This window comes from Phascolarctos cinereus, unplaced genomic scaffold (assembly GCF_003287225.1).
Source record: "Phascolarctos cinereus isolate Bilbo 61053 unplaced genomic scaffold, phaCin_HiC Scaffold_9;HRSCAF=440, whole genome shotgun sequence".
NCBI classification, from domain to species: domain Eukaryota; kingdom Metazoa; phylum Chordata; class Mammalia; order Diprotodontia; family Phascolarctidae; genus Phascolarctos; species Phascolarctos cinereus.
This window is the reverse complement of record NW_027556402.1, coordinates 189,206,582-189,234,113: the sequence shown is the minus strand read 5'-3', so window position 1 is coordinate 189,234,113 and position 27,532 is coordinate 189,206,582. Positions and strand designations below refer to the sequence as shown.

At 39.4% G+C, this 27,532-nt stretch overlaps 1 protein-coding gene across 1 annotated transcript in view; it reads right to left on the bottom strand.

The window, feature by feature from the left end:
* Positions 1 to 4,719: 4,719 nt before the first annotated feature.
* Positions 4,720 to 27,532, bottom strand: part of STK32B (serine/threonine kinase 32B) — a 136,610-nt gene continuing 113,797 nt past the window's right edge. The window contains exons 8-10 of the mRNA XM_078148862.1: positions 19,948 to 20,079; positions 18,083 to 18,147; positions 4,720 to 4,858 (exon numbers count right to left, since the gene is read on the bottom strand). Of these exons, the coding sequence (XP_078004988.1) occupies positions 4,720 to 4,858; positions 18,083 to 18,147; positions 19,948 to 20,079 (336 nt within the window). The remainder of the gene's footprint in view (positions 4,859 to 18,082; positions 18,148 to 19,947; positions 20,080 to 27,532) is intronic.

Genomic DNA, 27,532 nt, shown 5'->3' with positions numbered 1-27,532 from the left:
GGCTGGCCGCCACCACGCTGCTACAGACTTCTTCTGCTGACCTCCTAAGTTGACGTAGGCTGGACGCATGTCTCATTCTGACTTTTTTTGACTCTATACTCCAAAAGTTGACTCAGCGAGTTATTTTAGAGTTGTTTGGAGGATGATATTGGGCGAGTTTGGTTGGGTTTCTGCCTTTACTCTACCATTTTGGTTCTGTTCCTCCCTAGAATAGGTTTTATGATCCCTATTCCCGGACCTTTTTCCAAAGTTGCTTTCATATTTTACCTTACCCAAAGTTTTGTTTTATAGGGAGGGAGAGAAGGATCAAGCATTTATTCAATGCCTACTATGTGCCAGTCACAGTGCTAAGTGCTTTACAGATATTATCTTATTTGATCCTCACAGCAACCCTATGAGGTAGGTGCTATGATCATCCCCATTTTATAGTTGAGGAGACTGAAGCAGATAGAACCTAAGTGATTTGCCCAGTGTCACACAGCTAGTAAGGGTCTGAAGCAGGTTTGAACTGGTCTCCTTGTCTCCAGGCCCTGGTGCTCCATCCACTGCACCTGCTAGGTACTCAAATAATAATTGGTAGCATTTATGTATCACTTGAAGAACTGGGCATCTATTTTATCATTTGATCCTCACAATAACCTTGTGGGGTGGCTGCTATCATTATCTTCATTATTACAAGTGAGAAAACTTTCATCATATTCAGTTATATTCAGTGATTCTCAACATGTCCAAAAGAATAATAATGTTAATGGCTAATATTTATATGGTGCTTACTATATGCCAGACACTGTGCTAAGTGCTTTTGAATCATTATTTCATTTGCTCCTCACTACACCCCTGAGATGCTGTTATTATCTCCATTTTACAGAGGAGGAAACTGAGTCAAACAGGGGTTGATGGACTTGCCCAGAGTCACACAGCTAGTAGGTGTCTGAGGATGGATTTGAACTCAGGTCTTCCTGGTTCCAGGCCCAGTGCTCTATCCACTGTTCTACCCAATGAATGGAAAGAAGATTAATTATTTTTCTGTCCAGGCACTTCCTGCTTCTGAACTTCCTATTACTTTCTCCAATGCCTAGAAAATCTCTGCCTCCTCATTTCACTGGCTTTCTTCAAGATTCAACTCAAATCCCACTATCTGTTAGAGGCCCTTCTCAGTCCCTAGCATCTATTTCCTTCCCTTTTTAGATTTATCTTCTTCTGCTTTCTGTATCTTTTATCTATCTTGTTATTGGTATGTCTCGCCTATTACACTGTGCCCTCCTTTAATGGAGAGATGTTTTTACCCCTTTCTTTGTATTCGAAATACTTAGCATAGTGCCCGGCACATAGTAAGTAATGTGTAAATAACTATTGACTGACTGTTCTCTTCACGCTACCATTTTAGCCTATCAGGATAATTGTCCGTCTCCTACCATCTAGTGTATTAGCTATCTCTTAGTTTTCTTAGACTTACTTATTCACACATTAGAGTGGATCAGTTTGTTCAGATTTCTTTCCTACAGGAAATCAACCACATTGAGGGAATGAGAGTTTTGATGTGGGTAGAAGAGAAGGAAGGAAGGAATTTAATAGAGATAAATATAAGAAACATGGGTTTAAAAAATTGTCTGTCCAAGTCCAGGGTAGTGTTGATGCATGAGGCATTGTGAGGGAGGGCAGTGCTGAAAGGAGTTAGGAGATGAGTGAGGAATATTGAGAAACCAGAGGAAAGTTTGAAAGATTTGGGTAACTGGCCAGGCAGGGGAAGTAGAGCACCAAGCATTGGGAAAGTGAGTAAGAAACGGATATGGGAGAGTGCCAAGAATATATTTCGTCTACTTTAAAATCCTGCACAGGTCTATTCCCATGCCTAAACTTAGTAACATTGGAGGAAACTTTGGATGCTAAGTGAGGAAGAGATTTTTAACATAGAACTTTAGAATTGGGAGGAACCTTAGAATGTAGAACATAAAACCTTAGGACTAGAAAGGATATTAGAACATAGAATATCCAGAGGTCAAAGTTGGAAGGGGGTTGGAGATCATAATCTGAAATCTTGTCATTGTTTGGATATGGCACTTGAAGCCCTGAGATGTGAAATGGCAGGTCTGAGGCTGAAAGTCAGGTTAGTTGACTGACCCCTTGTCTACTGTGCTTTCCAACATACTACAGGCAAAAGTTGTTTTCAGGGTGAAACATACATCACATATTGCCATGTGAGTTTCACTTTGGTGTCTTCAAAGATGGAGTGATGTTGCCCACCCAACACTCTCAAGAAAACAAAACAAAATAAACAAACAAAAAACACCTAAGGTTGTAAGAAGGGATGAGCAAGAAAGAGTTTATTCTGAATGGGTATGGACCTGAGCAGATCTCAGAAAAAAACAATGTCCTTTCCTGACTCTGGGGTTAGTCTGATCCCTGCCCTCTAATTGATGAACGAAACCAACAAAATGAACCATCTACAGCCCTGCTAGAGCTAGTGTAGACACTGACTTCATTACTCTGAATGACTTGCTCAGCTGACAGAGTAAGAATGCAGATTACTGTGAAGTAATGCAAAAAGAGTCTTAAATAAGTAAGCAACACAATTTAAAAATAGGCCCAACTCTAAAGAAAAAAAATATTGTTCTTATAAAAAAAGTTACTAAACAATACAATACAGTAAAAATATTTTTAAAAAAAAAACAAGATAGGCTATTGTTATCTCTCAAAGACTTAATTCACATGGTAAAAAGGTGAAAATGGAATTTGGCTTCCAGATGAAAAGCTATACAAAGTAAAAACACAATTCATGGTCACAGCCATGCACTTATCCAGATGTATGGGGAGCAAGTTTAAAGGTAGAAAAAATACCAAGACTCCTATCTCATTTCCTGACTGTGGGGATACCCAGGAAAAGAGAGAAAAATGTTCCTCCCAAATGTGAATTGCTTCCCTGAACATACCAAAGAATTCTTGGTTTTCCAACAGGTGAAACCTTCTAAATGAATAAGTTTCTTAAATTACAACCATAAGGGCCATCTCTCTGAAGTCTTCTCTGATTCCCTACAGCTGAAAACAATGTCGCCTTCTTCAAATTTCCCTGGAAAGCTTTGATTGCATCAGACCTTTGGACTCTATACCTTTTTCATATAAATCTGTATGTGTTGTTTTTCCCTTTTATGTCCTCCCTTCCCCTCCTGTGCCAGGCCCCACACTCCCACACATTTCTTGAGGGCAGGATTTTTGTTCTATCTATCTTACAGAAGACATTTTAAATCCGTGTGGACATCGTGTTTGGCTGGGTCAGCTGTTTCTTCATCTGGAGCTAGGACCAAAGTTCCTCACCAACCTAATACAATCAGAATAAGTTCCTTTTTATTCATCTCACAGGAAGGCATTGGGTGGAGGGAGAACAAATGAGCCAGCTTTACATTCATGTTGCATGACTAGGTTTCAGGTAGTTGATCGCCATTAGTTGTTGGCTACAGAGAACACCGCAGTCACAGAGACATCAGGTACAGACACATCGACATAAGAGGCAGCACATGTTCTAGTCACATTTAGCAATCACATGGAGCCCCAGCTTCCAGGTGCTGCAGGTGGCTTCCATATACAACAACAGAACACAATTTCCTTTAAAGTGGATTGGCACATGAATCTCAGGGAGCCAGGGAGGGAGGGGGCCCTTGTGAAGAGTCTGAAACCTCACAGTCTGGCCTCGGAGAATGTAAACTGCAAAGTTTCAAGTTTGGTTCCCAGATTCTGAAGATGATTCTCTCCCAGGAAGATGCTGATGGGGCTTTGTTTTCCCAAAGCATGGTTTAGACAGGGTTGGAATTGCTGCGGATGAATTGAATTGTGAACTTGGAAGGGCTGTCTGTAATTGGGTTTTAAAAGAAGGTTAGCGTTGAAGAGATTTTACAACCTAGAAGGGTAAAGCTGGAAGGGGACTTAGAACATAAGACATTTGAACTAGAAGGGGTCTTATAACATAGAATATCAGAGCCTGAAGGGACCTTAGAACCTAGTATGTCGGCACAAGAAGATACCTTAGAACAGAATCTAGAATGTTAAAGCTAGAAGGGACATTAGAGCGTAGAACCTAAAATGTTAGCTCCTGAAGAGACCTTATGTAATTTAGTCTGATCTAATCTAACCCCCTCACAAACATGGAAGTTAAGGCCCAGAGAGGGAGAGTGACTTTGCCCAAGGTCACACAGTTTGTAGAATAGCTGGGACCAGAACTCCATCTTCCTCCTGTTCCGTGGGTCAGTGTTCTTTTTACCTCTAGGCACTGACTTTATATAGTGATTCATACTTTTTAGAAGGGTTTTCCCATCTGTCACAAAGTCTGACCTTTGCAACAGCCCTGTGAGGTAGCAGGGCTGGGATTATTATTCCCATTTGACAGATGAGGTAATGAAGGCCTGGAAAAGTTATCATAGGATTTGGCGTTGGAATGGACACTTAAATACCATCTAGTCTGACCCCTTTGTTTTGCAGTGGAGGAAACTGAGGCCGAGAGAGGTTGGATGACTTGCCCAAGGTCAGATGGGAAGCAAGAGGAAAGACCTTGCTCAAGGTCTCACACAGAGAGTCAGTGGTAGACACAGGACTAGATTGTCTATCTCCTGAGTCCTAGATCAGTGCTCTTTTTTGATTGGTTTAGGAGGGAGGGGATACAAAGAGACACCATCACATGCACAGAAGGGAATGGAGACTGAGACATGGTTCACGCAAGGACACAGGAGCCTAGCAGCTGCAGCCGCGTGTGCAGGCCTGGCTCAGGATGTTGTTGTTTCTCCCGTCCTGGAGCTTCCCATGAACTGGGGGTGCCACACGGTTCTCACCAATGGAGAGCTGCCCACTTGTGTCCTGCTGCCTTCTCAACCTGGAACCAATCACAGTATAGAACAGACATGGAATTAACTTCCAAGAATATAGGGGTGCTCAGGTTGAAGAGTAGGACTGAAGGGACTGGGTAGTTCATGAAATGCAATTATAGTCCATCAGACTGAAGAAAACTTTAGAAATCAGTTAGTTTAACTTCCTTATTTTACAAATACATAAACTGAGAAACAGGAAAAGGGGTGATTTTTTCCAGGGTCTCACAGATATTAAGTGTTAGAAATGGGATTCAAACTTAAGTCTTCTGATTCTAAGCATAAAGGTCTTTCTAAACTTTATCCCCCATTTTATAACAAAGGACAATGCTTTACAGCCTAAGTGAAGTAGTTGGGTAGGATATCAATTAACTATAACCCTGAACAAGTCTCTTCCTCTCTCTAAGCCTCAGATGATCTGGTTGATAATATCTAAAGCTTCTTTCATCTATAAAATTGAATGTCACCGACCTTATATAACTCTACACATTTCTCAGTTATTGTGTAAAGCCATGCCTTTGAGAAACAAATTGCATGCCTGGGAACTGTTCTTTTGAATGGCAAATATGGCTGCAGTTTCAGAAGGGTGACATCCCTGCTGGAACTAGGGAAGGGGTATTTAATCATTTCCCTACTTGTCTTGCCCCAACCTCTTATTCCTTCTCTTTTGCAAGCATAACATAGGTACATGTTTATTTACATGCTCCTGGAGGGCAGAAACTGGGGTCCCATCTTCACTCTGTCAGTTACTGCTTACAGGACTTTTAAGACAAGTCAGTGCCCCTCCTGGGGCCTTGACTGCCTCATTTGTTAAACAAAAGGGACTAGATCACTAACTAGTCTCCCAAATTACCAAAGTATCTTCCTGTTTGCTCCCAAACCCAAAGATCCTGTTAGGTACTAATGCTATATGATCCCAAGTTTGGCAGTGTTAATGTGGGCTCTGTCTTGACTGACTATGTTAGAACTTCCCTTCTTCAGAGGGGAGCAGGACAATGTTGTTGCTCAACAAACTTCAGAATTAGAAGGCTTCTGAAGTCTGTAGCTGAGTTTGAAGATGCCTCCAGCTGCCAGAAACCACAGGACCAGTGTTGGTTGGCTCAAGGACAACCTCAAGCAGAAGCTACAGACTCAAGACCTTGCTCAGGGCTTTCTAAATATTCTGCTGCCTGGCTTATTGTCTTTACAGATGTCTGGTCCCTTAACCCCTGCTCCCTGCCCAAAAGCATCTAGAAACTATGTCTCGCCCCTTTTCCACTCCCCTCCAAGCAGCTGAGAACTTTCCCTCCTTGCTCTCCTGTAGTCTTTTTCTCAGCAACAAATGTTTTCAATTGATGATCAGACTCTGTTTCATTTCATGGGCCTGGGGGTCTTTTGTTAACAGCATTCAGAGGAAAGGGAATTGCTAAAATTGACAAGCAAGTACTCACTTACTACAGTCATCATGTTCTGTTTATCAGACCAGGAAAGGCAGAAAACATTCGAATAAATGACTTGTCTGAGATGATGCATACAGGAACATAAAAGTATGAATTTAGTACATACAGGACCCTAAAGATAATTCAATCAATCTTTCCATTTTATATAAAAGGAAACTAAGGCCTGGAGAAATGATTTGTCTCAAGTCACACAGAACTACAGAATGGGATTCAAAGAATCCTGCCTTCTGACCTCAAATCTATTGTTCCTTCCATTATACCTTAACCCTTCTTAAGTCAAGGAGGCAATCACAAATTGTAACTTTCGGTTTAGTGGCTATAAGTTCTTTGCTTATAAGGAATGAAAAAGCTTCTCATTCAAATAAAAAAATTCATGAACCAAAACAAAGCTATAAAGCCATTTTTTTGTTGGCTCTGAGCATTACTTATCAGGCTGACACCATAGTTATCTATAACTTAAAGGGAAATGAAAAAAGTATTTGGTATCTCCTAGAACCTTCGATTTAGTCCCATGAATGCTCCTTGGTAGTTATCTCAGACATAGCAGTGGAATTTAATTTACTAGTCTATATTTTCAAATTATTTGTCAACTTTGTGACCAAAATGCTGAGAGGGAGGGAGGGAAGGAGGGGGAAAGAGAGAGAGAGAGAAGAGAGAGAGAGAGAGAGAAGAGAGAGAGAGAGAGAGAGAGAGAGAGAGAGAGAGAGAGAGAGAGAGAGAGAGAAGGAAGAAGGAAATGAGAGAGACACAGAGACAAAGGCAGAGGGATGTATCTGGCCTTTAGAACTAGGCTGCTATAAGATAATGAGATTTATACCTAGGAAGGGCAGCTAGGTGGTGGTGCAGTGGATAGAGTGCTGAGCTTGGAGTCAGGAAACCTGAGTTCAAATCCAGCCTCAGACACTAGCTGTGCCACCATTGGCAAGTCCCTTAGCTCTGCTTGCCTGTAAGATAAACTGGAGAAGGAAGTGGCAAACCATTCCAGTATCTTTGCCAAGAGAAGCCTACAAGGATTCACAAAGAGTCTGAAACAATTTAACAACAACTCATTATGTGGCTGGCACTGTGCTAGGAGCTGATAATACAGAATCTTTTTTGCTCAAGAGCTTATAGGAAGTTAACTTTTAAATTTGATATTCAAAAATTTGGAGGAATTTGAAGTCTGTTCACTTTTCAGCTTTCTATTCTGAAGCTCATATTGTGTTTGATCCCAAGTTCACAGTCTAATGGGGGAGACAACATGCAAATATGCAAATAACTGTGTACAAACAAGATATGTACAGGATAAATGGGGGGGGGAGTAGTCTCAGAAGGAAAGCACTAAGATTAAGGACTGGAAAAGATTTCTTGTAGAAGGTGAGACTTTAGCTGAAACTTGAAGGAACTGAGGGAAGGTAAAAGGAGAAAAGGAGGAGAAAGAATATGCCAGGCATAGGAAAGAGCCAGTAAAAGTGCTCAGAGTTGGAAGATGGAGTGTCTTTCATGGAACTGCAAGGAGATCAATACCATTGGATCACAAAGTATGTGAAGGGGAGTAAGAAGTGAAAAAAACCAAACAAAACAAAACAAAGTGAAAAAGTAAGAAGGTGACAAGTTAAGATGGGCTTTGAAAGCCAAACAGAAGGTTTTATATGTGATCCTGGGGGTAATAGGGAGCCACTAGAATTAACTGAATATGGTCAGATCTGCATTTTAGAAAGATCAATTTGGCATCTAAGCGGAAGATGGACTGGCATGTGGTGAGACTTGAGGCAGGAAGTTCAACCACAAGGCTATTGGGGTAGTCCAGGTGTTAAGTGGTGAAGGGTCTGCACCAGGATGGCTTCAGTGTCAAATGAAAGAAGGGAGTATATACAAGAGATGTTATAAAGGCAGAAACAATAGGACTCGACCACTGATTGGTTATTAGCACATTGGATATGAAAGAAAGTAGGGAGTTGAAGATGATACCCAGGCTATGAGCCAGGATGATTAGCAGGATGGTTGATGTACTTGACTGTAACAGAAAGGTTAGAAAGAGGAGAAAAATTGGAAGGAAAACCCCCAAGATAGCCCAGAGTTTCCTGCTTCTCTCCCTTTGCTTCTCTCTGGCTGTCGTGCCTTTTCCCTACCCCAACTCTCTGTGACTAATTCTTGCCCACAGTTTAAGGCTCAGCCCAAATACTTTCTCTTCCATGAAGAGTTCCCGAATTCCTCTGGCTGAAATCATGTTCCTCTATAGATTCCATGATTCTATGACTAAATGGAGGATGAGGGCAGGGCGCTAAATGTTGGAAAGCAGAGGTTTTCTTCTTCACACTCCCCTAGCAGCTCTTCCTCAGACAACTCAATAAAGAAGAGATGAAGACTTCAAACAACCCAGAGCTCTAAAAGAAACTACTGATAGGTAGACTACAACATGGGGGAACAGGCTTGGAATTATTTTGGAGCCAAATTGGCCCAAAGCCCTGCAGCTGAAATCTAAGAGCAAGTATCATCTCTGAGAAATGGAATGAACCAGGCCCAAGAACAGAACCATTAAGTATCAGTACCTAGTTGTCAGATAATGTTTCTAGACTATATTCAGACTTGTGGTTGTGGACCAAGCCACCACCACCTGGTGGCACTATACTCTATCTGCAAATTTAGTGCTTTGAAAATGAAATGCCTCTAGAAAGTAGTACTTGTAAAACCTACATTATAAAAATGGTGATGATCACATCACAGTGATATTCATTACAAGGGGAATGAGAAGACCAAGTAGATAGTTCAATGCAAATTTCATCTCCCAACTCCTGGGAGGAAAAAAAATCAAAGCACATAACCTATTCACTATGGGTAGGATGCATAATATTTGCATATGAATAACATTAGGACTCAGGAAAATGAACATTATGCTGAGATAGTCCAACACATTTTGAGAACTGAGACTCCAGTGGGAAAATGTGAATTCATTCATTTATTATTTGGTAAAATCTAATAACACCCCAAGGGATCATAGGAAAGTAATTTAACTTTCCTGTTAACTAGTTTGCATCATTTGAAAAATGAGAGAGTTGAGCCAGATAATCTCTAAAGGGTCCTTCTTTCTCTAACATTGCATGTTCTGTTCTAAAGTTTCTTCCAGTTTTAGGATTCCACATCCATAGGATGCAGATTTTTCTCTTTCAAGGTGTTTCTTGAACTGTTTGAAAAAGGTATTTTTCAGGGACCAATTAAGTAGTTGAGTCCTATAAAGCATGGAGCAGTCAAAACTTAGAGTAGGTGTATGGTAGGGGATTTCTCTGATCCTACTTTCCACTGGTCCTGGTATCTAGCATCAAGGTAGAAGATATCACCATTCAAAGTTCAACAATGGGAGAGACTGAAAGCTAAGAGCTGCCTGTAGAGAAGAACCCTCAAGAGGGAAGAAGAAAATTTCTTTCTCCTTCCATTCCCACATCAGCCATGTATCTCTTAAATGGTAGCTCCTAGACCTCTAGGAGACACTAGTTTTAAGGAATGTGACCCCTGCCAGCAGAGAAAATAGATATTTAGAGGATCAGATGCTAAGAACCAAGTGTGAGATACTCTACAAAGAGAGAAAAGGCTCCTAGACTCTGAAGGACCTGGAGCTGTGGATCACCTCATGTGTACCTAATTTCAATAAGTCTAAGCCCACTATTCCCATAGACAATGTGTATATTTGTGTGTGAGTCAGACACAGACTTATGGACAAGGCTATTTATACCTTTTTTCTGTCATCTTTGCAAATGCCTTTGCGAATAGCTAATTATTTATATTTTGGATAATTATTAACTAGAAGCATACTGGTGGGGGCTCATGAGCTATACTATAAGGAGTACAGACTCACATTTACTCTTGCAATCCAAATTAGCTCCCTTGTTGGTGATTCAATCTACAAAGCTGAGAGTGGAAGTGGAGAGATAGCCCAGAAGGTACACTACTTTCAGATTCAAAGCAATTGCAAATGCCTGCTGGTATTCCACAGAAAACTTTGAATATGTAAGCATTTGATTTTTATCCAGTCTTTTCTTCTTTCACCAAAGTTTATTGGTCTAGTTTAATTGCACCTTTTTTGAACAGTTATAAAGGTTTTCCTTGAGTTGAATATGAGTGAAATTTATGCCACTGATTCCCCATACTTTGGGGATCCGGGGAAAGATAATTGGGATACAAGAAAAAAAAGATAAATGGGATATAATTTCTCAGTGTAAATTTCATGGCTCTATTAATGTGAAGTGGCCTTAGAAGCACATTTTTTTTAAAGAATAACATTCTGATCCCAACCAAAATCTTTCAATGTCGTTGTTTTTCTCTGATCATTTGTCTTGTTGCTTTTGAGATGTGTCCATTTTCCTTGATAAAATAGCAGTCTTAGTCAAAGCCTTCCCTTGCTCCACATTGTCATACAGCTACAACATACAGCAGGCTCTTTGCTATTAGCAGAAGTGACTGCTCTCTGTGTAGCCAAGAGATTTCTATGATTAAACTGACTTCTTACAGTGAAGTGGTTTGAGGGCAGAAATTCAACAATCATTAAAGCCACTCTCATCCAAGACAGATAACACATTCTATCATCATCTTCTTAGCTTTTGTCAGATTGGTTTCAGTCATCTAGCAGGGCCCTGAAAAGTGGGATTCCAGGCAGCATAATATACACTGGAAGAGGACAGGCAAAAGATGGAAAAATCTCCAGCATAGGACACTGACCTATTAGGTGCTCAGTGGACATGCAAACAACTACGTACAAACAGGATAAACACAGGGTAATCTCACAGTGAGGGCACTAAGATTAAGGAGGTCTGGGAAGGGCTTCTTGTGGAAAGTTGGACTTTGGTTGAGACATGAAGAAAGCCAGAGTAGGAGGCAAGGAGAGAGAATATTCCAGGAACGGGAAGAGGGCCCAGGAATTCCTCCTTATATTTCTAATATCACTTGGGCTAGATTTCCCCTTCTGCTCTTGTCACATTCTATTTTGGATCACATTTAATTATGTATATGTTTCATCCCTTTCTCTGTTACTATGTTGTAAGTTATTCTCCCTCAGGAAGATACCATACTGATTTTTGTCTGTTTAATCTTTGATACTAGCACCTAACACAGGGCTTTGTACACAGTGTCTAATAAATGTTTACTGAATTGAAGCAGTCACTTGTACTTTACAACAAAAGTATATTGAAGCCAGAACAAAAACCCAATGTATTGATGTTCCTAGTTCAGGGTGCTTTTTTTTTTTTGACACCAATTTACCATCAATTAATTGGTCCCTGAAAAATACCTTTTTCAAATAGTTCAAGAAACACCTTGAAAGAGAAAAATCTGGCTTATTACCCCTTAAGTACTATCTGCCAGTAGGGGGTCAGGTGGGTATTTACCAGAACACAATAAGCCCAGAAACCTTTTTATGTTTCTTTTCAATGAAATGGACAAATCTGCAAAGAAAGAGCCCGTGGTCAGAGAAATATGTTGGCCCAGTTACCAGTGATGGGTGATAAGCTCAGGCTATGTGTCTGTAAATTAAGTCAGGCTTTGTACCTAGGCTGATGGATTTCAGGCAGGAGATACTTTAGTTATTTAGAGCATCAGATGCTGAGAACCAAGTGTGAGATACTCTACAAAGACAGAAAAGGCTCCTAGACTCTGAAGTACCCGGAGTAGTGGATCACCTCATGTGTACCTAATTTCGATAAGTCTAAGCCCACTATTCCCATAGACATTGTGCATATTTGTGTGTGAGTCAGCCACAGACTTATAGACAGGGCTATTTATACCTTTTTTCTGCCATCTTTGTAAATGCCTTTGTTAATAGCTAATTATTTATATTTTGGATGGTTATTAATTAGAAGCATGCCGGTGGGGGCACTCAACTAAAACAAAGCACGTACTCTATGAACCAGGGTAGCAGTGAGAAGCTGAAGGAAGTGTGTAAAATCAGGGTCTTATTTTTACCTCTCTCAGGAGGATTTTTTAAAGACTGTATTGCCTCATTTTGCCCATGTTGGAAGTACAGGGGCTATTCAGAGGCCTCATCCTACTGCTGATGGGCATGGAAACTTGGACCTGCTTCATTCTGAACTTGGATTGATGCTAGGGGCTCATCATATTGGTGCAGAGCTTAGTGAGGACACAGAACCACATAGCTCACTGCAGTTCAGAACTTCTGAGCTCAAGGGATCCTCCAGCCTCAGGCTTCCTGACTCAAATGAGATAATGGGTGGAAAATCTCTTTGGAAACCTGAAAACTTTCTATAAATGTTGATTATTATAATTATCATTAGCCCAAAGTCACCAGACCTTCAGTGTGGTGAGAACTTGATTCCCTGAGCCTTCTTCTAAATATCTGCTAAGCTCAAGTAATATTTTTAGAGCGATATAAGAGTGTGCTGATAATATTGTTTGATGACCAGGCTGTCTTAGAAAAAAAAATATACGCACACACATTTTTAAGGTTAATCTGAATTTATTAGTACTCTCTTAAGTCTAGATAATCAACAAAACAATTAAGCCATGATTTATAGAGTTGCTGATTTCTGAGATGTAAATGTTCACACCGAAAATTTAACAACCAACTCCCTGAAGCTGGTTAGAGCTGATTCCAACAAAACTCTGCTCCCTGGTAGCAGGAATTACAGGTGCGGTTCATCACACCTGGCAAGTTGTTCCCTGTGCAAGCGTTTCAGTCACATCTGACTCTCTGTGACCCCATTTGGGATTTTCTTGGCAGAGATATGGGAGTGGTTTTGCCATTTCCTTCTCCAGCTCATTTTACAGATGAAGAAACTGAGGCAAACAGGGTTAAGTGACTTGCCCAGGGTCACACAGCTAGTAAGTGTCTGAGGTCTCATTTGAACTCAGGAAGATGAGTCTTCCTGACTTTAGAACCGGCATTTTATCCACTGCTCCACCTAGCTGTCCATACCTGGCAAGGCGGCATATTTAAAGTAAAATGCTGCTATGTATATACGTCTCACTCCTTCTTAGATATTAAGGTTTATTCTCCAATATACTTCTTATCTAGAGAACAGCAATGAGTGGTTGAAATCCACTGGTTTAGTTTAGATAAAAACTGGTTTCCTGTCTTTCTACTACTTAGTAAATATGCGACTTTGGGGAAGTCATTTAAATCCTCTGACCCTCAGTTTTCCTATGCATGAAATGAGTTTACATATCTCATGTGCTTGTTTATAAGAAAAGTCCTTAGAATCTTGTAACTAGTTGTAGAAGCACTATTGTCACATCATTAATTCCTGCTCTCCCCTCTTGTCACCCCCTGTACTAACTCCCAACCAGGTTCCTCTCCCTCTAAGATCCATCTTCCACACAGCTAACAAAAAAACTTTTCCCTCTAAAGTTCACATCTTCCAGCTTGATCAGCTTCTTGATTAAAAACACTTCAGTGGCTCTCTATTAGCTCTGGATAGAAAACAAATTTGCCTGTCACTTAAGGCATGACCCATGCTGGCTCCAAACCGGGTTTTGAGGGTTTATTTCTCTTTGCTCAATGTTCGAGACAAAGTGGACTACTAGCTGCTCCTCACACTCAGCAGGATGGTTTTTTGCTTGCCCACATCTGTACAGACTGTCTCCCATGACTGGAATATTCTCACTTCTTATCTCCACCTTTTAGAATGCTTTTCCCTCCAGGCTTAGCTTAATTGCTTTATTCTCCATGAGATATTCCCTGTTTGAGCCCCAACACCCAATTTCAGCTGAAAATGTTCCCTTCCTCCCCAGATTTCATAGAGCGTTAGATCTAAATCTCTCTTTTGCCCCCATACATGTATGATACGTAACTACATATATACTGCTCCCCAAAGGTTAAGCTCTTTGAGGTCAGAAACTACGTCATTTGTCATTTATATTTCCACAGCCTAACATACGGCCTTATACATAGTGTGCACCTAATACATATTTGATTAATTACACTGAATTGGATACACCTATGATGCATAGCTTCTCTGAGACCATAGTTTGAAGATCATTTGTTGTATTAGAAAATTTACGGATTTTGAATTGTAACACCTGGTTTCAATCTCTAACCCCACCCCACCCCACCGCCTCATCTCTGCCTCCACTACTTAATAGCTATATAAACCTGTAAAAATCATGGAATCTCATAGGATGCAATGTGATACAGTGGAAAGGGTTCAAGATTTGCAGAGTATCTGGGTTCAAATCCTAGATCCACAAATTTGTGACCTTGGGCAGGTGACTTCACTCACCAGGCCTCAGGTTCTTCATTTGTAAAATGAAGGGATTAGACCAGATGGCCTCTGAGTTCCCTTCAAGCTCTACATCTAGGATTCTAAGATATCTAAGCCTCTGTTTACTTATGTAAAAAGGGAATAAGAATAATTGTACTAACTACATAGGATTGTCATAGGTATCAGAATATTAGAGATAGAATGGACCATAAAGATAGTCTAGTCTAGCAATTCTTAACTTGGGGGTGTGTGAATTTTTTCTTTTAATAGTTTGATAACTATTTCTCTATGATCAGTTTTCTTTGTAATCCTATGTATATTATTTTATGTATTAAAACGTGATTCTGAGAAGGAATCCAGAGGTTTCACCAGATTGTCTTCAGCAAAGGTTATGAACTCCTGTTGTTGTCCAATGCCTGTCTTTCACAGATTAAGAAAGTCTCCCCACGAAAGGAAGTGACTTGTCCAAAGTTAAACAACTATTGGAAGCACTCACAGGACTAGAATCTACATCCATTCATGAGCAGATTACAAATCACCGAGTCCAAACACCACAATGGGTATTCAGATGGGAGAAGTTTGTATACCAGAAGTAGTTTGTGTGATGGTCTTTTGGGATGTTTTTGTGTTATATATCACATTACTTTCTGAGGGACAAATAACAATATACATGAAAGTCATTTGTTACCACAATTCATTCAATCAATGTAAGCTGCTATAAAATTAATACTGTGTTATATTATTGCTATATTATTAACAACAGCAGTAATAACCACTATCCAAGTGCCTAGTCTCTTAATGACCAAGGTCTCAGGATTTCTGGTATTAAAATGTCCTCTGTTTCAGAGCCATAACTAGGGCAGGGTGATAGGGTCTTGCCAAAGGGCATGAAATTTATAGGATGCCAAATTTAAAAGGCAAGATTAATAGTGTAGAAATAGCAGAGCTTGGCATTTACGCAGCAAAAATAATTAGTTCAAATAGGAATCTACCAAGGAGTTCTTCATATCTCCTCCCATTCCCATCCCCAATCCAATCATACCTCTCACTCAAGGTATAGGTTGTGGTACTTGCATAGGATACAAAAATGCCTAATTAGAACTCTGCTAGATTACTTTCCCCAACTATGTTCCAGCTTATTCTTGAGTCAAGAAGCTGCCTTATATCTCTTTATCTACTTCATGGAATTCTAATCACTTCCTTCTAAAAGAAAAATCCAATCAGCATATTCTCAGGGCTGGCACAGGTGCCCTCCTTGGCCACATCTTCTCACCATGGCTCTTCCCCTGGGTGTAGATAAAACTCCCACATAACCTAGATTCAAAAACACAGAGAGAGCACTTGGAGATACAACACTAGGACTTCCTAATTTTGTTTCCAAAGGGCAGTAAATCAGGATAGTCTATGAAATGTTGCCAAGGACTGATGTTTGCCCAGTAGGTAGCAGGACCTTAATAAATGTTTGTTGACTTCACATGACATGTGAGGCACTCCCATAGATTTGACTTCTGGGTCTCTGTTGCTCAGCTGTACATACCAACAGTCCTGGGTTCCTGTCTTGTTCTAGCCTCACATGTTCTCTGCACTTTATAGGTGACTGAATTCTTCCAAACAACAGATCGGTAGGTCTTCCCTGAGTTTGTTGTCTTCCTTAAGTAATTGGGCTAGTGTGGCCCCAATAAAAAATGAAGTCAATTGACGCACTGTAGAATGGCGGTGGCCTCTTCTGAATGTGCTACATACCCTATCTCTGACCTCCCTACCTCCTTACTTCCCACACACTCCTCTATTTCCACACTGTTGACTCAGATTTATGAATTGTCAGAGATGGAAGAGACTATATGGAAGTCAAAGGTTCTTAATGTGGGGTTTGTGAACTTTTTCATTTTTCATTGTTTCATTACTTTATTTTAATATAATTGATCTCCTTTGTAATACTATGGATTTGTTTTCCTGAGAAGAGGTCCATAGGTTTTATCATGCTGCCATAGGGGTACATGATATATACAAAGAGTAAGAACACCTGGTTTTAGGTATTGCTAGAAACAGACAAGATCTGTTTTCTTCTTAGTCCTGTCTCATTCAGTGTGATATGAATAGAAATAATACTAGAACTGGAGTATAGGACCAGCTCTGGGATTTACTAACAATATGACCTTCAGCAAGTCATTGTACATCTTTGATCTTTAATGTTGTCATCTGCAAAATAAATGGACTTGACTAGATGATCTCTACGGTCCTCAATCCTACATTTCCAATGGCAGGTATCCCTGATTGAAAATTTGCCCATGGACAATGAGTGGTGAGGAGAGGAATGGATTCTATCCTTTATCCAGTCCATTGAACCAAAATTCTGGAAGAAATCAGATTGTAGATGTGGTCTCACAACACCAAAAACAGCAACAACCACCCCAAACCTCTTAGCAGTCTGTCTGTAAACATGTTGACATGCCAGCCTCTGATGCCAGTTCCCCATTTTGGAAGATCTCATCCAGAAAGCTCCTACACACTTACTCCCTGGGTCACATAATCCCTTGTTCTTCCTTCAGACATTGGAAATCCTGACTATACTGGAGCTTTGTTTTTCATCTTCAGCAAGCCTCAACTCAATCCTAATAGTCTATTGCAAAGATCAACTTAACCAGCCATATAGTTATTATTCTTAAGTTCCCTTCACTTTTTTTAAGGAATCAATTTGGTCAATAGTTTGAGAGAGATGGCTGTTGGGGCTAGTAGGGCTATGTTCCCAGAAACCATTCCCCTAGATAACTTGGGGAAATTCATGTGTGTCACAACCTCTTTTGGCTTTGTTTTGCTTTGTCACTATGTGACATTTGGGGAAGAGGGTAGGGGTGGGACCTTTGCCTGTCTTTTAAATATTCCAGCGTAAGTGAGTGGGTACTCACCTCCTTCTTTTTCCTAGTAGAATAAACCCAGAATTAGAGAATTAGAGATGGAGGGACCCTAAAGACTAGTACAACCACTCTCTCCCATTTTACAGAGAATGGAACCAAGTTATAGGGAATGAAAAGATTTACCCAAGATTACACAATAGTTTATAGTGGACTTTGACAAGCTACCTCTTTTTACCTAGAAAGCTCATACAATCCTGGAGCTGGAAGGGACCTAAGGCATAATGAAGGTGAACGACCTCATTTTATAGAGGAGGAAACTGTGGCAGATCATGTAATCTTCTCAAGAATCATTTTCTATGCATAGCCAGTGCCTTGTAGCTACTTAATAAATGCTTGTTGAATTAAATTGAAGCAACTTGATTAAAGCCACGTAATGACTTCATGGCAGAGCTAAGACCTTGGGACAGTTTTTGAGAAAACCAGAATGCAGCTGCCAAATGTACAATGGACCTAGGAGGAAATCAGTGACTGGCTCGCCGCTTCCTCCTCCTCTCTGTCAGCTTGCTCTTTTGTCTCAGCTATTTCCTAACATCACCAGCACAAAATATTCCGAGTATGAACACCAATTCTCCCCTCTCCTTCCTCCCAACCTATACCCCCAACCCTCCCCCTCCTCCATGGGAATAACTTTGCTTATTGTGGACAGACTCTAAAAACGTGATGTAGAACAGGCAGCTCTGGGAGGTACTTACTTCTCTCTGTTGAAGATTATAAATTCTTTCCTCACTGTTTCTAAACACTGCTGTAGGTGTCCATTCTTTCACAGTGTCAGGAAGAGGTTGATCATAAATGAAAGAAAACAATCATGGTGACAAAAAAGGAACCCATGGTGAATAGAGAATTCATCATTGACTCAAATAAGAGATGGTTTCAGGGGACTGAACTAAGGAAATGGGACTGAGTTTGGGTGATTGCTCTCCAAATTGGTCCCGAGGACCTTTGACTTTTTTCTTTCCAGAAGCCAGGCTGTTGATGACTACACACTTATTTCAAATAACTATAGAGAATAGGGAAACTCTACTGCTGGTGATTTTGATCTCTTGACATTTAGAATTTTCATTGGACAAAATTACTCTGCATTAATGACATGCAAATCTATGAAGCAAGGGTAGACTTGTATGACAAAGAGTAGCAGTCAGGATTCATCAGTGCTCCTGACAAAGGAAGACAACACATCTGTCTGAATGGCAAAATTGACTCCAATGTTGTTGGCATGAAAACTTTTTTTTTGGCCTCTTGCTATTGGTTGTGAATGCCCTCATGTGCTTCTACATTGTGATATATTGTCTTTCAAAGGTTGTATTACTGCTTTTAATTATAGCATCTATATAATGATTCTTTGAATTTTCCCCAAGCTTAGTGTGATAGCTTTGGAAAGTGCCTTGTACTCCTTGGGTGGCAAGTTGGTCATTCCTGGTATAAATAGGAAGGGTGGCATTTGTCTTTCACATTTAAAGGTATAAGAATCTTTAAACATCATTTCATGAGGAATATTTGACTTGCCATACTTTGGTGAAGTACCCTCCAGCCCCCCAACAACAACAACAAAAAGAGAACTAGTAGTTATGTATTAGTGGCTCTAAACATTACCTTTTATGTTTAATTTGAGGTAACGTTAAGTGTCCAGGAATTCAACCACATTGGGGCATTGGAGTGCTAGACCTCAGGTGGGTTCCGGATGGCTTTAGGTACAGTAGATAGAGCACTGGGCCTGGATTCTGGAAGACCTGAGCTTCAAATCTGGTCTCAGACACACATTGTGTGAACCTGGGCAAGTCATATAACCTCTGTTTGCCTCAGTTTCCTCAACTGTAAAATGGAGATAATGACAGGACCTACCTCACAGGGTACTTATGAGGACCAAATGGATATTATTTGTAAAGTTCTTAGCACACTTGATTAAGTGCTATATAAATGTTTATTCCCTTCCCTTCCTTCCTCCTTCAGATGTAATCATACCTCTTCCCACTACCCAAATCAAGGGGAAAGATATTGAGCAGCCATCTGACTATTCACCAGTGTCCATCTGCTGTTTCTCCAGCATTTCAGGAACAGCAATGGGACTTTTCCTCCAACTGCAAGGCTGAATCACTGGAGAAGAGGAGGAGGGGGAGGATGCATTTGGCATCCAATATTTCTTTATTCTCTGTCACTGGCTAGCTGAGCTATCAATCAATATCGGACTAAATCAGTGAAGTATAATTAAAACAATAGTTAGCTGAGCTGTAGGTCAACATCAGACCAATAAGTGAAGCAAAATGACCAATAAAATAGTCTGTGACTGATCTGATGCTGATCAGTCAGCCAGTAATAATTGAGGAAAGAGGGAGACAACACAGTCTCCTCTCCTTATTTTTTTTTCCCCATAAAAATTTTGGGGCTCTATTGATAGAAATTCTGGCAAATGGCCTGGATTATGACTGGTCTAGACAAGTCTCCTTCAATTGACCAAAACCTCCAACTTTGTTCTCAACAAGGCCTCCCTCAGTCTTGGACCCCCATTTGAAGAAGGGATAAAGGAGACCATGCCCTCCATCCCCCAGAACCCAGCACCTACCAGGGCACAGCTTTCTTTCCCTCCATCTTTGGATTTGTTTTTGGCGAGCCTCTTCTTCTTTTTATGAAGGGGTTTAGATTCTAGAATCATTTCTTCTAGTTCAAAAGTTGGATCACAATTCAGCCTCCCTTTCTGTCATCAAAGCAGAAAACAAAGACAAAATTTTCTTATGAAACTTAAATGTTTAGCTTCAGTGAATAATGGTGCTCCATGTGAGGGCTTTTAGCACTTTCTATAGTATTCTGAAAAACAGCCAAATGGAGCCTACAATACTGCCACCAGGAAGAGCTAAGCAGAGAATAAGAGCCACTTGGATTTTAGCCCTCATCTGGCTTTAGCAATAAAAGCCTGAGGAAGGAGAATTCAGCAGCTCTGGACACCTGTACTCTATTAACATCCACTGCCAAGGCACACACAAGAGTGAAAGCAATGGACCATCACCACTTCAAGACACTTAGAACAATCGGATTTATTCTTTGGCAGCTCAGGAAGCCTTACTGAGAACAGAACTCCCCCTGACTTCAGTGCCAGAAGGAAGTGAAATGAGTCGGGAAACAGGCCCAAACTAAGCTGCATCAGAGGTGCAGACAAGGTCTTTACGGCGTAGGGTCATGGAAAGAATGCTGACCTTGGAAGCATAGAACCCAAAAATCTTAGAGATAGAAGGGACCTCATAGGCCATCTGGGCAATTCAGAACTGAAAAGGAATTATTTCTAAGACATTCCCAGCAAGTGGCCTTTGGGCCTTCCAGTGAAGACCCGTTGTGAAGAGACCTGCACTTTCTCCTGATTCCACTTATAGCAATAATTATAGCAATATTATAATTATATATAAATATATTAAATATATAATTATAGCAATAATAACAATATTAGCTATTAGGAAGTTTTTCTTTAAATTGGGGGGAAATTGCTCATGGATTTGCTCTCAGGGCCAAACAGAACAAGTGTGATCCCTAAGTAGTTAGGTAACATAATAGATAGAGACCTTGGACCTGAAGTCAGGAAGAGCAAGTCACTTAACCTCCATCTGCCTTGGCTTCCTCATCTGGAAAACTGGGATTAAAAATACAAAAAAAAAAAAAAAGAAAAGAAAAAAAAAGAAAGAAAGTGAAAGAATATCTTCAATTGACCCAGAGCCTCTTGTGAACTTCCTGAGAAAAGGGCATAGGAGAATCTCCTCCTTTTTATATACTCAACTAAGCCTAAACATGGAAAGCCTGAAGATGGCAGAGAGAAGCCAGGAGGTTGCCTGAGTTCTCCCCGGTTTCCCTCTGAAACAACATTAAATCAAGCCTCTAAAACAATTCTGGAGCAGCAGAATCCACAGAAAGACAGAGTGAAACAATTTTCCAGCCCAAGATAACTTGAAGGACTTCAGGAAAGGTCTGTCTCACTTGGGTTAAAGTGGGGTACGGCCCAGCACAGGTGGTGGGAGGCTCTTAGCCACGGCACAGATCATCAACCCAGGCCCTGTGGTTCTGACTCATCAGGCCAGCTGGGAGGCCTCCAACCACAGTGCAGCAGGCACACTGTCAGCCCCAGAACCCAGGGCACAACAGGTACAACTAGGCCCGGCCAGTCTGGCACAGTGGGCAAGCTGCTAGCCCCAGAGGCCCTGGCACACAAAGCCAGTGACTAGGCCCCTAGCCCCCAGTGCAAGATGCTTGAGACAGTACCCTCTGCACCCCAGAAGCTGAGCTCAAATTTTTAAAATGAGCAGAAAACAAACAAACAAAAAAAGCCTGACCGTAGAAAGCTACTATGGAGACAGGGAAGATCAAAACACAAACTCAGATGAGGACAACAATGGCAAAATGCCTATGTGCAAAGCATCAAGGGGAAATATGAATTGGTCTCAGGCCCAAAAAATCCTCTTGGAAGAGCTCATAAAGGATTTTAAAAATCAAATAAGAGAGGAAGAAGAAAAATTGGGAAAAGAAATGGGAGTTATGCAAGAAAATTATGAAAAAAGAGTTAACAGCTTGGAAAAGGACACGAAAATTGACTAAAAAACCAACTCCTTAAAAATAGAATTGGCCAAATAGAAAAGGAGGGACAAAAGCTAACTAAACAAAATAATTCCTTGAAAATTAGAATTGGGCAAGTGGAAGCTAATGACCTTATGAGACATCAAGAATCAGTCAAACACAATCAAAACAATGAAAAAAGGAAGAAAATGTAAAATGTCTCATTGGGAAAACAAATGACCTGGAATATAGATCCAGGAGAGATGATTTAAGAGTTATTGGACTACCTGAAAGCCATGATCAAAAAAAGAGCCTGGACAGCATCTTTCAAGAAAATTTCAAGGAAAACTGCCCTGATGTTCTAGAACCAGAAGGTAAAATAGTTATTAAAAGAACCCACTGATCACTTTTGTTTGTTTGTTTGTTTGTTTGTTAGGCAATTGGGGTTAAGTGACTTGCCCAGGGTCACATAGCTAGTAAGTGTCAAGTGTTTGGTCTGAGGCCAGATTTGAACTCAGGTCCTCCTGACTTCAGGGCCGGTGCTCTATCCACTGCGCCACCTACCTGCCCCCCACTGATCACTTCTTGAAAGAGATTCCAAAATGAAAACTCCAAGGAATATTGTAGCCAAATTCCAGAACTATCAAGTCAAGGAGAAAATACTATAAGCAGCCAGAAAGGAAAATTCAAAAATCAAGGAGCCACAGTTAGGATTACACAGGAGCTTCTGTGTTAAAGGATTGTGGAGGTCTTGGAATATGATGTTCCAGAAAGCAAGAGAGCTTGGATTACAACCAAGAATCAACTACTCAGCAAAATTGAGCATAATCTTTTAGGGGAAAAGATAGATATTCAGTAAAATAGTGTACTTTCAAACTTTTCTGATGTATTTTTTTCTCAGTGATACATGGCACCTACACAAAAATTCATCATGTATTAGGAAGTAAAAACCTCACAATCCAATGCAGAAAGGCAGAAATATTAGATGCATCTTTTTCAGATCATGATGCAATAAAAATTACATGTAATAAAGAGCCATGGAAAGATAGATTAAAAATTAATTGGAAAGTAAGTAATCTAATCCTAAAGAACAAGTAGGCCAAACAACAATCATAGAAACAGTCAGTAATTTCATCAAAGAGGATGACAAAAATGAGATAACATACCAAAATTTATGGGATGCAGCCAAAACAGTACTTAGGGGACATTTTATATCTCTAAATGCTTACATGAATAACATAGAGAAAGAGCAGATCAATGAATTGGGCATGGAATTAAAAAGCTAGTGAAAAAAACAAATTAAAAATCCCCAATTAAATGCCAAATTAGAAATTCTGAAAATCAAAGGAGAGATTAATAAAATTGAAAGTAAGAAAACTATTGAACTAATAAATAAAACTAAGAGCTGGTTTTATGAAAAAAAGGCAATAAAATAGATAACCTTTTGTTTAATTTGATTTAAAAAAAGAAACAAGAAAACCAAATTATCAGTATCAAAAAATGAAAAGGGTGAATTCAGCACCAATGAAGAGGAAGTCAAAACAATAATTAGGAGCTATTTTGCCCAACTGTATGCCAATAAATCTGACAATCTAAGTGAAATGGATGAATATTTACAAAAATATAAATTGCCCAGGTTAACATAAAAAGAAATAAAATATTTAAATAACCCCATTTTAGAAAAAGAAATTGAACAAGCCATCAATGAACTCCCTAAGAAAAAATCAGCAGAGCCAGATGGATTTACAAGTGAATTTTACCAAACATTTAAAGAGCAATTAATTCCAATACTATATAAACTATTTGGGAAAATAGGCAAAGAAGAAATTCCACCAAATTTCTTTTATGACACAAATATGCTACTGACGTCTAGACTAGGAAGAGCCAAAACAGAGAAAAAAATTATATTTCTCTAATGAATGTTTATGCAAATTTTTAAATAAAGTATTAGCAAAGAGATGACAGCAATTTACTGGAAAGGTAATACACTACGACCAGGTGGGATTTATATCAGGAATGCAGGATTAGTTTGATATTTTGAAAACTATTAGCATAAATGAATATATCAATAACAAAACCAACAGAAATTATATGATTATCCCAATAGATGCAGAAAAAGCTTTTGACATACTACAGCACCCATTCCTGTTGAAAACACTAGACAGTATAGGAATTAATGGAGCTTTCCTTAAAATGATAAGCAGTATCTATCTAAAACCATCAGCAAGCATTATCTGTGATGGGGATAAGCTAGAAGCCTTCCCAGTAGGATCTGGAGCAAAACAAGGATGCCAATTGTCACCATTATTAATCAATATTGTACAGAAATGTTATCTTTAGCAGTAAGAGAAGAAAAAGGAATTGGAGCAATTAGATTAGGCAATAAGGAAACAAAACTATCACTCTTTGCAGATGATATGATGGCATAGAGAATCCAGACAATTAATTAAAAAACTACTTGAAATAATTAACAACTTTAGCAAAGTTGCAGGAAATAAAATAAACCTACGCAAATCATCAGCATTAGCAAGAAGAGAGAAAAAGAGAAATTCCATTTAAAATAACTGAAGATGGTATAAAATACTTGGGAGTCCACTTGCCAAGATGAAATGAACCCAGGAATTATATGAACACAATTACAAAACACTTTTCACACAAAGTCAGATCTAAATAATTGGAAAAATATCAATTGCTCACGGGTGTGCCAAACTAATATAATAAAAATGACAATTCTATCTAAATTAATTTACCTATTCAGTGCCATACCAATCAAACTACCAAAATTATTTTATAGAGTTAGAAAAAAATAACAAAAATTCATCTAGAAGAACAAAAGATCAAGAATATCAAGAGAATTAATGGAAAAAATAAGAAGGAAGGTGGCCTACCCATGCCATATCTATAGTATAAAAAGCAGCAATCGTCAAAATTATTTGGTGCTCACTAAGAAATAAAGCGGTAGATAAGTGGAATAGATTAGATATACAAGACACAGTAGTAAATGATTACAGTAACTTACTGTTTGATAAACCCAAAGACTTCAGCTGCTGGGATAAGAACTCACTATTTGACAAAAAATCCTGGGAAAACTGGAAAATAGTATGGCAGAAATTAGGCACACACATCACGCACCCTATGCCAAGATAAGGTCAAAATAGGTACATGATTTAGACAGCAAGGGTGATACCACAAGCAAATTAGGAGAATAAGGAATAGTTTACCTGTCAGATCTATGGAGAAGGGAAGAATTTATGAGAGATAAATTCTTCAAATAAGAGATAGAGAACATTATGAATTCCAAAATAGATAATTTTGTTTACATTAAATTAAAGCATTTGCACAAATGAAACCAACACAACCAAGATGAGAAGGAAAGTAGAAAGATGGGAAACAATGTTTATAGCCAGTATTTCTGATAAAAGTCTCATTTCTCAAATATATAGAGAACTAAGTCAAATTTATGAGTACAAGTCATTCTCTAATTGATAAATGGTCAAAAGATATGAACAGGCAGTTCTCAGATGAAGAAATTAAAGCTATCTAGAGTCATGAGGAAAAATGGTCTAAATCATTACTGATTAGAGAAATGCAAATTAAAACTAAAGTACCACCTCACACCTATTAGATTGGCTAATATGACAGAAAAGGAAAATGATAATTGTTGAAGAAGATGTGGGAAAATTGGAACACTAATGCATTGTTAGTGGAGTTGTGAACTTGATCTGACCATTGTGGAGAGTGATTAGGAGCTATGTCCAAAGGGCTATAAAACTGTTCATATCCTTTGATCCAGCAATACTATATCCCTAAGAGATCATAAAAAAGGGGAAAGGACCCACATGTACAAAAATATTTACAGCAGTGCTTTTTGTGGTGGCAAAGAATTGGAAATTGAGGGAATGCTCATCATTTGGGCATTGAACAAGTTGTGGTATGTGAATGTAATAGAATACTATTGTGCTATAAGAAATGATGAGCAGGCAGATTTCAGAAAAACCTAGAAAGACTTACATGAGCTGATGCTGAATGAAGTGAGCTGCACCAGGAGAATATTGTACACAATGACCACAACACTTTGTGATGATCAACTATGATTGACTTAGCTCTTCTCAGCAATATAGTGATCCAAGACAATTCCAAAAGATTCATGAAGGAAAATACTACCCACATCCAGAGAAATAACTATGAAGTCTGAATGCAGATCAAAGCACACTATTTTCATTTTTTGGTGGTTTTTCCCTTTCATTCTGTTTCTTCTTTCCCAAAATTATCAATGTAAAAATATATTTACATGGTCATACGTGTATAACCTCTATCAGCTTGCTTGCTATCTTGGGGAGGGGGAGATGGGCAAGAGGACTCAAAATCTTGTCAAAAATGAATGTTGAAAACTATCTTTACATGTAATTGGGAAAAAATAAAATACCATTTATAAAAAAAAATGGAAAAGCCCACCAGAGAATAATTAGAAGCTCCAAGAACAGGGAGAAATTCCTTAACCCGTGATGCAAGGCCCTCTATTAATCATTATCATTATAGCTACCATTTATATGGTATTTTACAGGTTTCAAAGCACTTTACACATGTTACCTCCTCCTATTCTCATAATAGCTGTGATTTAGAGGCTGTTATTATCCCCATTTTACAGGTGAAGAAATTGAGGCCAAGAGCGGTTAAACGGCTTGCCCAGGGTCACACAGCTGGCTTCTTAGGCAAGATTTGAATTTAGGCCTTCTTGATTCCATGTGCAGTACTCCATCCGCTGCACAACTGAGTGGCCAGTTACATACCTTTTCACATGCCTCAACCTACCTTTGCAGCTTTATCTTCCTCTAATCCCGATCAATAATAGTGATAGTAACAACACTACAAGAGCGATAACAAATCTACCATTTATACAGCACTGGAAGGGTGTGAAATCCTTTATCTTCTCTGATGCTCGCAACAACCCTGTGGGGTAGGTATTATTCTTCATCTGATTTTACAGATGAGGAATATTAAAGCTATCAAAGATTAACTGACTTGCTCAGAGTGGCAAGTGTTTTGAGGCAGGATTTCCATTTTGTCTAACACTTGATCCACTGTCCATGACTGGTCTCATCACTGTGCCCCCACCCCCACCCCCAGCACCGCTTTAATTCTCCTAAGTCTGTGCTTTGGCTTATGAACTTTCCCTCCAACATATCATTAATATTTTCTTCCTTGGCCCTTTGATATCTTTTACCTCTTGGTCATGCAATAGAAAATATATATGATTTGAAATCAAAAGACTTAGGTTTAAATCCCAGCCCTAATTGGACCAGAAAATTTAACTTCTAAATTTCTTAAGAGGCGGCTAGGTGGTGCCATTGGATAGAGCACTGGGCCTCGAGTCAGGAAGACTTGCCTTCATGAGTTCGACTCCGACTGCAAACACTTAGCAGCTATATGACCCTGAGCAAGTCACTTAACCCTGTTTGCCTCAGTTTCCTCATCTGTAAAAGGAGTTGGAGAAAGAAATGGCAAACCACTCTGGTATTTTTGTCAAGAGGACCCTAAATGGGGTCACAAAGAGTCAGACAAGACTGAAAAAACAAGAACTAAACAACAACAACAACAATACATTTCTTAATCTA